The sequence below is a fragment of the Pelophylax lessonae genome (genome assembly GCF_965119305.1).
Source record: "Pelophylax lessonae genome assembly, chromosome: 8".
Taxonomy (NCBI): Eukaryota; Metazoa; Chordata; class Amphibia; order Anura; family Ranidae; genus Pelophylax; species Pelophylax lessonae.
Window position 1 is genome coordinate 119153528 of NC_138775.1, and position 13818 is coordinate 119167345.

General features: G+C 39.4%; 1 protein-coding gene across 1 annotated transcript in view; it reads left to right on the forward strand.

Moving 5' to 3' along the window:
- Positions 1 to 13818, forward strand: part of IPPK (inositol-pentakisphosphate 2-kinase) — a 957415-nt gene that overhangs the window by 889978 nt on the left and 53619 nt on the right. The window contains exon 12 of the mRNA XM_082265219.1: positions 9804 to 9883. Coding sequence (XP_082121345.1) covers positions 9804 to 9883 — 80 coding nt within the window. The remainder of the gene's footprint in view (positions 1 to 9803; positions 9884 to 13818) is intronic.

Here is a 13818-nt window from a genome sequence, read left to right on the forward strand (position 1 = left end):
ATAGGGGTATATATAAAAAATGGGCTACAGCGGTATTCGGCTCCGTGGGTGATTTTCATGGTGCTCCGGGTATAAAAGTGCCGGGTGTGGAAACAATGCTCCCTTGGTCCCAACTTTTCCCGCACTCACCAGAAGTTCTCACCCCTACAGGGGTAATCAGCGTGTGAGATCTGTATCCACTATTCGATCCAAAATAATCCCATAGGCTGATCTCTCTCCTGTGGCCGTGTGTACCGGTTAACTCATATGCCCATCATACCCCTAAAGCATGGATCCAGGGTTCCATAAAGAGGAAGGAAATCTGAGACTCGTCCACACCGGTTACTCCGGCTACACTGAGCCGCGAAGCCCCCCTCACCGAGCTGTCTTTCTCCTGCCTTATTAACGCAGGTCTAAGCATTGCCTAGGAATATCGGACTGAAACGTCTCCTAAGATTTTAGTTGGCTGACCACCATAAAACTGGGGTCCTATACAAAGAACTTTTAGGTGTCCTAGTAGTGCCTGATGTCACGAAATTTATTTGTGGGTTGCCGCATTGGCATTAACTGCAGGTATAGCGGTTTTATGGTGGTATATTATATATATATATATATATATATATATATATATATATATATATATATAAATAAAATTATATATATTTATATATATATATATATATATATATATATAAATAAAATTATATATATATATTTATATATAAATAAAATGATATATATATTTATATATATATATATATATATATATATATATATATATATTAGGGATGCACCGAATGTTCGGCGGCCGAACATTATTCGGCCGAAAATAGAAAAAATAGCACTTTCGGTGTTCGGCCGAATAAGTCAAAAGGCCGAATAATTTTGTGCCGAACAATAGGGCTGAACGATAGTCGATATGATATTGACTATCGTTCTGTGACCGTAGGCGATATTCATATCGCCGAGGTCACGATATTTACATAGGCAGGGGGAAGGGACTCGGAGGAGGACAGGAGGACTCACAGACTTCCGTGAAGCCGGGACACTTCAGCGGTGAGCATACATACATTACTCACTCGTGCACTGCAGCCTGCCCCACACATTCAGTGAGTCTTACTCTCCTCCCTAGTTTTTTCAATGGCACATTCAGGAAGCCAATCACGCCGTGATTAGCTGCACAGCGAACCAATAACGCGTGCCTGCACACCTGATTGGTTCCGCTGTGCCGCTACTCACGGCGTGATTGGCTTCCTGAATGTGCCATTGAAAAAACTAGGGAGGAGAGTAAGACTCACTGAATGTGTGGGGCGGGCTGCAGTGCACGAGTGAGTAATGTATGTATGCGGCTGTGCTCCTTTCCAGGCTCCTACTAGTCCACCTCCAGCCTCCTGCTACCACCACTATGAGAGACTGTCTGTCACTGTATAATCTGATCGAGTCCACACTGACACTGACTGACTGTCACTGAGTAATTGATGTTACCATATTAACCCTGATCTGCCCAGTGCCCTGTATCTGCAATTAAAATTTACAAGGCTGCCTGCATGCTTCCTGATTTCCATTCCCAGCATCCTTCCCAATCCCTACAGTGTCACTAACATTAACCCTATGGTACAAGGCTGCAGTGTGCACTGAATCCCATTCCCTACAGTAACATTTAGGGAGAGAGAGACATGAGAGGACAAGAGAGAGAGAGTGAGAGGATGAGAGAGAGAGAGAGAGACACGAGAGGACAAGAGAGAGGACAAAAAATTGGCAAAATAAATGGAAAAAATGCGAAACACCGCGTTCGGTATTCGGCCTTCGGCCAAACATTTCATTATTATTCGGCTTCGGCCAAGAATTTCATTTCGGTGCATCCCTAATATATATATATATATATATATATATATATATATATATATATAAATAAAATTATATACATTTATTTATATATATATATATATATATATATATATATAAATAAAATTATATATTTATATATATATATATATATATATATATATATATATATATATATATATATATATAAACAAAATTATATATATATATATATATATATATATAAAAATATATATATATTTATATATATAAAGAGAGAGAGAGAGAGACATGTATATAGACATATATATATATTTTTAGAGATATATATTTATATATAGAGATGTATATATATGAGAGAGCTAGAGATATACACACACACACACACACACACACACAAAGACATACATACACTTACACGCGACATAGCTATAAAGATTATGTCACTATAGATATAGGAACAGGTTCACATACAGGAAGTTTCTATAACAGGGTCTTCACGTCTATTAGACAAGAAGTGCACGCGTGGGAATGTATCACTCAACCAAACATTACGTGGACACCCGCTAGATAGGCGACAGCCCCCCTCCCCCCCAAATGTCGCACATTCATGTTCGCACACACACCCCACCAACCCCCTCCCCACCTTGCAGATGAACGCCACAACATCTGCAGTATAGAGCGCTGGTGCCATTTTCTCAGAATTGCGGGAGGAACTGTACACATTCCGGAAACGTGTGCCACCAATAATAGTGTAATTTCCGGTTGAATTTAGAAATGCGAGAACGCTGTTTCTACTGTTAGCGAATTCACGAACAAAAAGAACCAGTGCCTAGACACAATCTGCATGTATATCAAACATAGGAAATAAATTATATTCATTTGTGGAGACAAAAATATATTTTTATTTATACACATGAACAATGTTTGGCAAAGACATTTGAAACATGCCCGCCCACCACCATCGATGTTTATTACAAACCGGATACACAGCTCTAACATTTAACATGACATTTTTTGTGCACAGTCTCCACAGTATCCCAGTGAAACCACACAAATGGTAAACAAATGCAAACATGAACCTTGTACAACATTTGGAGCATATACATTGACAAAGATCCAAGAATATTCAGATACATGTGCAGATTGACTAAACAATACACAATTATGTTAAAACCAATAAATACTTACAAAGAGTCAAGTGGGCTATGTGTCTTTAGACATGACATAGCCAACACAGCCAAATCCCACCTCCCACCTAAAAACAACAAAGGCCCCCAAATCTTTAACATAAAGCATGTCGCACGCACAATATATTGAACCTGTTGCCAGGCCAAATCTTATCTCATGTCTGAGTGTTTTTTATATAATCAAGTAAAAAACGCATCCAGTAATGTTAACGCCCAGGAGAAAAATGAACTCTGTGTGTCCTGTGTTTATATTCGAGCATGCGCAGTTGAATAAAAAAGGCAAATAGAAAACTAGAGAGAGAGAGAGACACCTAAACAAACCAAATACATATATGTCTGTATGTATGCAGATATGTGTATATATGTGAAATAACAAATGTTTTTTTTTTGTTTACTTAACATTATTTATAATGATTATATACAGGTATACATACATATATATCTCTACAATTACATGATGTATACATATATATATATATATAGAGAGAGAGAGAGAGATTTTCTAAAAAATCTTGTAACACACATTTTGGGTTTAAAATCATTTGGGTGGGAGGAGGGGTTGTTGACTGGCATTTATTTGGGAGTTCAGATTGTTGTTTGAATGAAGATTGAACATATAGGTAGCAAAAATCAGGCTCAGCACTCCTATGCATCATTAGGCTACGTTCACATCTTGGTGTGGTTGCTATTACAGGCATTATTTCTAGGCATTTTTGCAGGCGTTTTACAGGCATTTTTACTTGGCCCACAACGCCGACATGTGAACGTAGCCCGTTTTGGGGCGCTTTTGGGGAGTTTGTCTGCTCTAGGATCCGCTATCAAAACGTATAACAAGACTAATCCTATACATTTCAATGCACCCTGTTCACATTTGAGTATTTTGACGCCGTGAGCAAAACGCCCAACGCTGCAAAAAGTACATGAGCTTCTTTTTGGGCAGATTACACACGTTTCCCATTGATCTCTAATCAATCTAAAAATGGCAGCACAAAAACGCATGTGAAACGCCTGTGAAACACCTGCTATAAAGACCATAAAAACGCCTGGGAAAAAAACCCTTCAAAAGGTCCATAATAACAATGCCAACATGTGAACATAGGCTAATAAGTGTGGAGTTGTAAGTACTGAGAAATAGCACAATGATTAGGGAGTCTGCCTTCCTGCTGTAGGTTTGTGAGTTCGAATCCAGAATGAGCCTTCTGTATGGGCAACCCTTTTTTTCTAACCCTCCAAATGCTTGCATCAGTACTTTTGCTATTGTTTAACATAGCCATGTGTATCACCAAACTCTTAATATAAAGACATCAACTAAATCCAAAAGATGCCACATAAAGTCAATATCTAGCAATATTGAGAGATTGAGTTTTATTTGTTCCTTTAACATACTTTGCTAATTAGCCAAGTATGGGGATATACCTGCAGGAAAATGTGTACTAAAATGCCCAAGCTTGGCCATACCCATATGGAAGAAATATGCATTTCCAATATATTTAGAGACCAAAATTCTGCCAAATATATTTAATATGGCCCGAATTGTAGCATTTCCAAGAAAATTCCTATGTATTTGGTATAGGAAAAAATCTTAACAATATATTTTTAATATTTTTTTCTTCCATGTGGGTACATGCTTCCCGATTAAATATTTTGTGTGATACCCTAGATAATGTGGAGGTTCGATGTAACATTGTTCTAGTGAAATCTGATTGAGCAGGAAAGGTGTCTAGAACATGGTAATGTGATGGTGTTTACTAAGGAATAAATTCTGTGGGTTTTTTTTGTAATCCGCCAGTTCTTTCCATTTTACATGGGCGATACAGCGGATTTTTTGTTCGTATTCAACAATCTGCATGCTTGAGTTTGGTCCAGTGGAACTTTTGGAGCTTAGTTGGCGTTGCACATGCGCACATTCGCTCTTTTGCAGCTCGGGACTTGAGGAGCTATTTTTACTTTCTACATTTTTGCCGAAATCTCTCTTTCTAGGGCATTTTTTGACACAGTTTAAAAGCTATTCATCTCCAAATGAGCTCCCACACCTTCCACAGTGATTTGGGATTTTTGGGGGTACTCATAAAAAATGGCAAAACATTAGTCTAGCTTTTAGCTGACCTGTTTTTAAGTCGCGCCCTGACATTGTAGCATCTTAATGAATCTAGCACTAGACGTTATTGGCTGCCCGCCGTACTTTGAATACCGATTTCAGACGTTCAGATTCTCCGGTTCGCAAAAATCCCAGCGTTAAACAAATAGTGGTACTATGAATTAGGCCCCAAGTCTTTGTTAAGTTCAAAGAAGTCCTGTAACTCCTTCACTGGGTCAGTAGACTTTGGGCTCATGGAGTATCGTCTCATTAAGACACCAATATCTTAATTTAGGCGGTAACAGAAACAGTTGTAAGTCTACAGAGACTGCAGCATGGTCCAAAAGGGTAATGAGGCCAATTACCACATCAACAACTATAGGTAAGGCACCGTGTCTCAACTGAAAGAATTCATTCCTGGTGTAGGTTCCATGTGCAGAAGAATGAAATGAAAAATCCCTATAATGGGTGTTTAGAATTCGCCATATGTCCATGAGCTGGTGTGCATGTAAAGTTTTCTTAAGTAGTTTTCCTAAATTAAAACCAATATCTCGATTTAGGTGGTAAGAGAAATAGTTGTAAGGCTAGAGACTATGGCATGGTCCAGAAGGGCGATAAGCCCAGTCACCTTATCAACAACCATAGGCAAGGAACCATGTTTTAACAGAATTCAATCCTGGTGTAGATTCCATGTGCGTAAGAATGGAATAATCCCAGACTTGTATAAAGTACTCAAAATTTCTACTTGAGTAAAAGTACAAGTGCTCGATCAAAAAGTGACTTGAGTAGATGTGGAAGTGCTCGCAGAAAAAGTTACTTAAGTAGAAGTACTAAAGTATTCAACATTTTTTTTACTTAAGTATTGCAAGTAGTTTTTTGAAAAAATTTGCTACTTAAGTACTAAAAGTAAAAAGTACCAGTAGTTTTGAAAAAAAATTTCTACTCAAGTACTGAAAGTAGAAGTACAAGTACTGTGTTATGTAGTTATTAAAGAAAGAAGTCAAAAGTTTGAACATCATATTGTTTTTTATTATTTCAAATGATTTATTCAAATGATTAACCTAAAGGACAATCACAATTCCTTAGGCTGTAACTTTTTGTAAACAAAAAACAGATAAAGTATGTCCCTCCCTTCCCCTTTTAAAGCATCCACCTTTTAAAGCCAGGGGTGGTCTCCTTCCTGAGCTTCCTCACTCTCACAGCCAGGCAGATCACTTGAAGTTGAAGGGCCAGGGGTGGAAGGTGGTGTTTTTGGTTCGTCCATCTTTTCAGCTGATCAAAAGGCAGAACAGGAGCATGCTCAGTCTTCTTAATCGCGGTTTGATTTGATTTGCTCAATTGATGATGATGTGCCAGGCCAGCTTCATCAAACCTACAACGCTTAAAGTGAAAAATGCATCAAAAACTACTAACAAAGTGGCTGTGCTAAAAATGCTAATAAAGTGCCTGCAATTATATATATTCTTTTTGTATTCAAAATCATCACCCACGGTATCAAAAATAAAGTGACATGTCTGTGCTAAATGCAGTGCAAATTATTCCCACAATGTAAATGTAATTTATATAAAATATATATGACAATACCACAATAAAATACGTTGTGATTGTGAATAAGTTAGGTGCAAGTTTAAGTGTGTAAACTAAACTTTATAAGGAAAAGTCCATAACTGAATTCCAGTGTGCAATCTAAGAAGTGCTTGTCACTTGCTGTCAGATGCTTCCACCTTTCTTCTGTGATCTGCTCAAGTAAAGTGGTGGACTGGATAGCCTCTCTCTCTGCCTCTCACCTTAGTAGCACTGGCACTGCACTGGTTCAAAAAGCTGTCTATATTATTTTCATTATAAGAACTTGTCAGAACATGCTTCCACCACCTGTCCTTCACACTAGTAGTGCTCATTTGCTTTGCTCAAGTCAAGTGCCACTGCCAGTGGCCACTGCAGTGCAGGCACAGCCGCACAGGCAGAGGCAGGCCGCAGGAAGCACAGGCACCACCACAACACAACACTTATGGTCCATGGACCATGGATGGTCGGATAATCATCATAGCCGTCAGTCTCACTCTTCTTGGTTCAAAAAAGCCACCCATGACCAGTGTGTATATAATATATTAATATTTTATATTGATTATTTGATTCTCAAATGGCACATTTGCCATGGCAAGGATTAGGCCCTCTCCACGGTCCACCTCACTCACCTCATAGAGAAGAAGATGAGATAACGAAGAAAATGCTCCGAGTCCTGCTCCCGCGTCCGGCCGCCCGCGTCACAACTCCTCTCAGTAAGGGTCCTAAGGGGTGGAGTCTGAGTGACACACAACACGTCTAGAGGCAGAGACCTCGAGCGGGAAGACGGCAGCATGGCTCCTCCTGTGCGGTCTTAACTTGATGATCATGACAGTGATTCCGCGGGCCGCGGTGCGAGCGAGGCTGTGGGATTGATTGAATTGAGTTGTGCTGCCTACTGCTACACGCTACCTACTACTAAATTGTGAGTCAGTATATTTTATTTCATTTTTATATATAAAAGCGGTATTGTTGAGCACTACTAGCCACTAGATCTCCTGGCTGTCACTTTGTCACATGTTGGGGAATCACAGCGGCTCGGCTCCAGAAGTGGCGGGTGTCCCCATCATCCTGCCAGGGCCGCCAAGAAGTTCATCACCTAAGTTATTAATATATTATGAGGAGAGGACCTATGAGATTGAGAATTGAAATAATTAAATATATATGGCTTTTTGAACCAGTGCAGTCAGTGCCAGTGCCACAGTGCCACCCAGACGCTATCCACCAGTGCCACCACCATTAAGTGTGTTGGTCGGTCACTCGAGCACTGAAGGAGGTGGAAGCATCTGACAAGTGAAGTGACACTTTAGATTTACACACTGGAATTCATTTATGGACTTTTCGTTATAGATAGGTTTACACACTTCAACTTGTTGCACGCACCTGACCTAACTTATTTCATAACTTATTTTATTGTGATTTATTGTCATATTTTATATGAATTGAATTTACTGTTACATTGTGGGAATAATTATTTTCACTGCATTTAGGCTTTAGCACATTCATGTCACTTTATTTTTGATACTGTGTGGAGTGTGGGCAGGGCACTGGGGGCAACAATGATATTATATCGATTGCACAGGCACTTTATTCGCACAGCCAAGTTGTGTTTGTTTGTAGTTTCTTGATGCACTTTAAGCGCTGTAGCACAATTTATTTGTTTGTTTCATATTTTCTCTTTATTGGAAAGATTTGGTATAGCAGCTTTTATTATACACAGCCTTTATTTTCGTATGCGCTGATTTACAAATGACATTATACACATTTTTTTGAGCTTTATGCAACCTGCCATCTACTGTTCTGGCAGTGGTAATTTTTTTAAAAGTAACGAGTAACTATGCAGCACAAAAAAAAAATACTTGAGTAGAAGTATCGAAATCATCAAAAAAATGTAGTGAAGTAAAAGTAGAAGTAGGAGAAAAAAATTCTACTCTAGGAAAGTACAGATACCGCATTTCGGTACTTAAGTACAGTACTTAAGTAGTTCTACTTTGTTACTATACATCTCTGAATAATCCCTATCATGGGGGTATAGAATTTGTCATATGTCCATGGGCCCATGTGCATGTGAGGTTTTCTTAAGTCGTTTGCGGGCAGCTATGGATAATTGGGAGAGACCCTTCCGAGGCATCCTTGGAAGGATCCAGCGTAAAGCTGAACTCACCTTCTAGTACGTGTTCCTTCCAAAAACTCTAGCTTCGAGAGGAGGAAGTCTAGAAAGGAGATTTGGTCAGAATTTGGAAAATATGCATTTGCCAGGGTAAAAGTGTTGTGCAATATGCAGCTCCTTTTTTTTTCTTGAACAAACTTTATTTGAAGTGACAAAAGTGACACTTCATTTATGTCACTGTAAAGCAGCACAAACAAATGGGCATTGCTCCAACCTATAACTGGCCTTTGCAGTAAGGAGCACATAGAAGGGCGAGGCATACCAAAGAAAATTTCCAGCTCTTCTTACCAACCAGTCTGCAACCAACCGAATTAACCTGTCTAATGGTATGTGTTAAAAAAAGGGGTTTAGTTTAAACACATTTACAAATTTATATGTAAGCTGCAGAGCCTCTTCACGGCACCCCAATATTTGCAGTCCTAACTCTACATTTTGAGAGCCTTCACAGTGGAAGCACATGCATTATAATGGATAGGCAGAGGGCAGGTGAGCCTGGAAGTAGCCCACCCCTCCTTAAATGCACAGGGGCACACTGGACACCCAGCATCAAGCACAATGGCAGCAAAGGTGCCCAGTGCATCCCCTCACCAGTATTCCACCTATACAAACAAATGGCCACTGCCCCATCTATAACTAGTGCTGTGCTGCTGTACAGTAACATGTCGTTCTCTCCAGTGTGCTGCGATAAAATGCAGCATGTCTGCATTTTATTGCAGATCACTGTAGTGAAGCTCCAGGCTGCGTTGCAATGTTAATAGGACACATAGAGAACAATTGTTTTCTATGTGTCCTAGTGATGACTGGTGTTCTTCCAGTGCAGAAAACTGCTGGTTACCATTCTATGGGAATTTGCCTAATGGCTGAACTTAATGGATATGTCTCCTTTTCAATCTGACTAACTATGTAAAGATCTATCTTTGTTATTCACACTAAAAAAATGTTTGGGATTTGAATGTATTTGAACATAGTTGTCACCTGCAATGTCTCACTCTCTCCTCAGATTCAGCAGTACAGAGTGGCCATGACAGCCAAGGACTGCTCCATAATGATTGCCCTTTCTCCCACAATTCAGGAAGAACGGTAAGAACTTTGACAGTCATGACATTTCTAAACCTGAAGCCAAAGTACATTGAACCTATGCTCAGCCAATCTATGATTTAGCATGCTTTTATGCTCCACGAGTCAGCCTTTTTTAAAACAAACCTGTAAGGCTAGAAGCACAGGAGTTGTGAATTGCCAGGAAAAAAGGAAACAAAGAAATTCATTCGATTTATGGCCTTTTCAATCAAGTGGTTTGGTCAAAGTCATAGGCGTGCACTATGTGCAGTGCCAATTCCCCCTCCTAGCCAGGCTTACCCCCCTGTTGTACCTCCCCCCGCAGTGTGGCTGGTTTCCCTCCTCTCCTTTTCACCCAGCTGCTGTGGGGGTGTTTCAGAATAGAGAACAGGGGGGTGGGGGGGCTAGAAAATGTCATTTACCAACCCCTTCCTTTTCTAAGTGAACACGCTCACTGTGTTCATAGCTGCGTTTACTATGCTTCAGTTTGTGAATAAACGGGAATTTCTTTAGCACAGGGCATTTCCCATTCATTCACTGTCTAGTGCAACTGATGCTGCAGAGAAAGGCATTAGTGTTTGAGCTTTAGGGTGTACACCCTAATGCAATAGGCCGCAGTGCACACCCCTATGGTCAAAATACAAACATCCCTAACTCCATATAAAAACTTCTGAATATAATCAGACTTTCAAGGTACCATATATTCCAACATCAAAGACTCTTTTGTATTTTGTAAAACATAACTTTTTTTATTCAATATACATGTTCAAGTGACACAAAAATGTACACAAAAGTCAGAAAAACAAATTTTCTTTGCTCTTCAAACTGAGCCTATCCCTCCTGGCTTTACATTCAGATTAATGAACTGATGTTCCGGTCATGTGTCCCTTTCTATATCATGCTAAGTAAGCATACTGAAAAACTATAAAGGCTGTAGAAAAAATGTGTACATAGTCATAGATTAATTGAATGATGACATAACCCTCATCCCACCAATGAATTTCTGGGACCAATGGTCCCATTCTTTAGGAACAATACACTGGAAAAATGGGTCTATGAACAAATAAACACAAATCAGTTTCCATCGTACGGAATACGTTACAATTCTGCACAATATCAACATTACATGATGCATTATGCTGTAGTGTGTCAAAGCATTAGTAAGGTGCAGCACTCCTAAACAAAAATACACCATTTAAAGTGCAGTAGGTGGCTACCTAATACATAGAAATCCAATTCACTATATGAAATCTCCTTAGAGATGAACCTTACAAGTACAAGGCCTATATACATGTGTAAAAAAGTAAAAAATAGATAATGCATGAAGCTTTTTAGATGTAATATCCAATCGACTATAAGAAATCAAAGTAGGAAAGAATCTTCCTCTACATATCCTTAGTTAAATGTGTAAACACTATTAGATATATAGAAACCTAAACTTCTACAATACAGAATAAAAGTATACACTCAGAATACACTCCAAAGACGTGCTTGTAGGTTAATTGGATCCTGTATAATAAAAAAAAAAAAAAAAATTGGCTGTACTGTGTATGTATGTGAATTAGGGACCTTAGATTGTAAGCTCCAGAGCAGGGACTGATGTGAATGTACAATGTATATGTAAAGCGCTGCGTAAATTGACAGCGCTATATAAGTACCTGAAATAAATAAAAATAAATAAATAAAAGTGCAATAGTACCATCAGTGTGCTGCTGTACAGTAACATGCCATTCATAGGAGCACTATTAACTGCTGTAGCAGATAATTTAGTAAATGTGAACCTCCAATCCTAGATCCAAATAATCTACAGGTAGGACACACCATTGCAATCAAAACAAATATAAATATACTTATCCAGTGCAAAAAACGCTCATATATCCACAGTTTCAAAGTGAATCCTTCAGTGATAATCTTCAAATTATCGACCACTATGCCACTCTTCGTAGTACACATTGGTGTCCCCAAGCCCCCTGGTTGATCTTTTGCCAGTGCCTTCTCTCAATCCAAGGAGCAATAACCACATTGTGATGACCCCTTTTAAAAAAAAGTAGGTAACCAAGTGCTTTCTCAATCCCCTTTCAGGGTATCCAAATGCCCTCTGTTATGGTTTTGTCCACTCTGTTATATATGAAAATACAAAAAAAAAAAGGAAAGCTTTCATTGCTTAACACTGCTTTATTAAAACATAAATAATTAAAACCATCCATTACACAGACTTCTCTGTGCCCGGCACCCTGAATGACAGATCTTAGTATTAGCTGCTCCACCTGCTCCTCCTGGTCCCCCACAGACAACGCAGAGGCTGACTCACTGCCTGAAACCCGATCAGACACGGTGCATTTGTGCAATATCAGTCAACGGGGCAGCTGCTCCGAGGTCGTTACATAGTTGGTAAGGTTGAATAAATACATCCGTCCATCCAGTTCAACCTGTGTGTTTATGTCAATACCATTTCACATATCTCTATATATTCCATTTGCTTAAAGTTTATTTTTAAACTACCAACACTTCCTGCTGACACCACCAGTTGTAGAAAGGAGTTCCACATCCATCCCGCTCTGACAGTAAAGAACCGCTTACGCAATTTAACGTTAAATTGCTTATTCAATTTCATTGTGTGGTCGTGTGTCTTCCTAAGCTCCCTGAAACCAAAAAGTTTTTTCCCCTATGCTAGAATTACCATTAAGGTATTTGTATATCACTATTCTAACTACTCTCAAGCACCTCTGAGGAGAAAAAGTTGACTACTTGTAAACAAGCCAAAAAAGAATAAATGGGATTTTTCTTCAACTCTTCAGACCATTGGGCTTATGCTCTTGCTCTCTATGAGTAGGAATAGGCGGAAACCTTTTTGGTTACGCCCCTGGGGCCGTCCCAGAGGGTATACCATCACTTCTTGCTGTAGAACTTCCATTTTTTTCTGCCTAGTTCAGGAGTAAGGACCTGGCTCTCTGCTGGGATCTGCGGTCCTGGGATTTTTCCTATTTAAATGGAATTTCTCTATCGTCCTTTGACAGACGCAGCTCTCAATGCTTCTTCACTATTGGGTTATGCAAAATCTACAGGAGTAGAAGAAGTTTGCCGATTGGCGGATGAAACGCTTCATCCAGTGACGGCTGTTACTCCCAGATGACAGGCAGGTGTGCTCTGAGCTGCTTGTGAAGCCTTACAAACCGATGTGTGTGGAGAGACACTGATGGGCGGTAGCTACCATACTCACCGCACTTTATATTGGAAAAAGGAGAAGCCAGCTCATGGGATCACCCTCTTCAGCCTCCTCTTCCCTTGCTAACACAGATACTTCATTTGGACACTCTGAAGCTGGCTCCTAAGTTCTTATCACCAGCCTGGTCACGGTCAACTTTGGGACTTCATATTGGGGGCACAAGTGACAAGAAGCAGTGAGTATCACACTCCCCATGTTTGGGTGATATAATATTATCCTGCTTAGGCTCCCCTCTATCTGCATTGAACCGCCCATCCAAGGTGAATGTGTGCTTGAACTTTCAGCTATTATACTCTTCGATTGGAATACCTGACATTAGTGGAAAATACTGTTTTTCCATTCACCTATAGTCCATCTCAGAATCTCCCTTTGGATGGACTTTGTATTTACAACAGCAAATGTTTCATCAGGTGTGTTCCTCTACAATGCTGATTAATTGGATCAGCTCATGCTGCCTTATCAGATATATGTAAAAACTAAGAGTGTTAAAACCCGCGCTAAGTGAGCATGAAACAAATAGATAAATCCCTCCTGAACCAAGAATATCCAAACATCAATCTAAAAGCAGCGCTAACAGGCATAAAATTGTCAATGATAATAAAGTGAATCAGTGCATAATATCAATAAATACAAAATTCATAAACAATAAAGTGCATATATAAGTAAAGTGCATTCATAAAATGTCCATGGTGCAAACAATGCAAATGGTGCAAAGATTACTGGATAGTAGTGC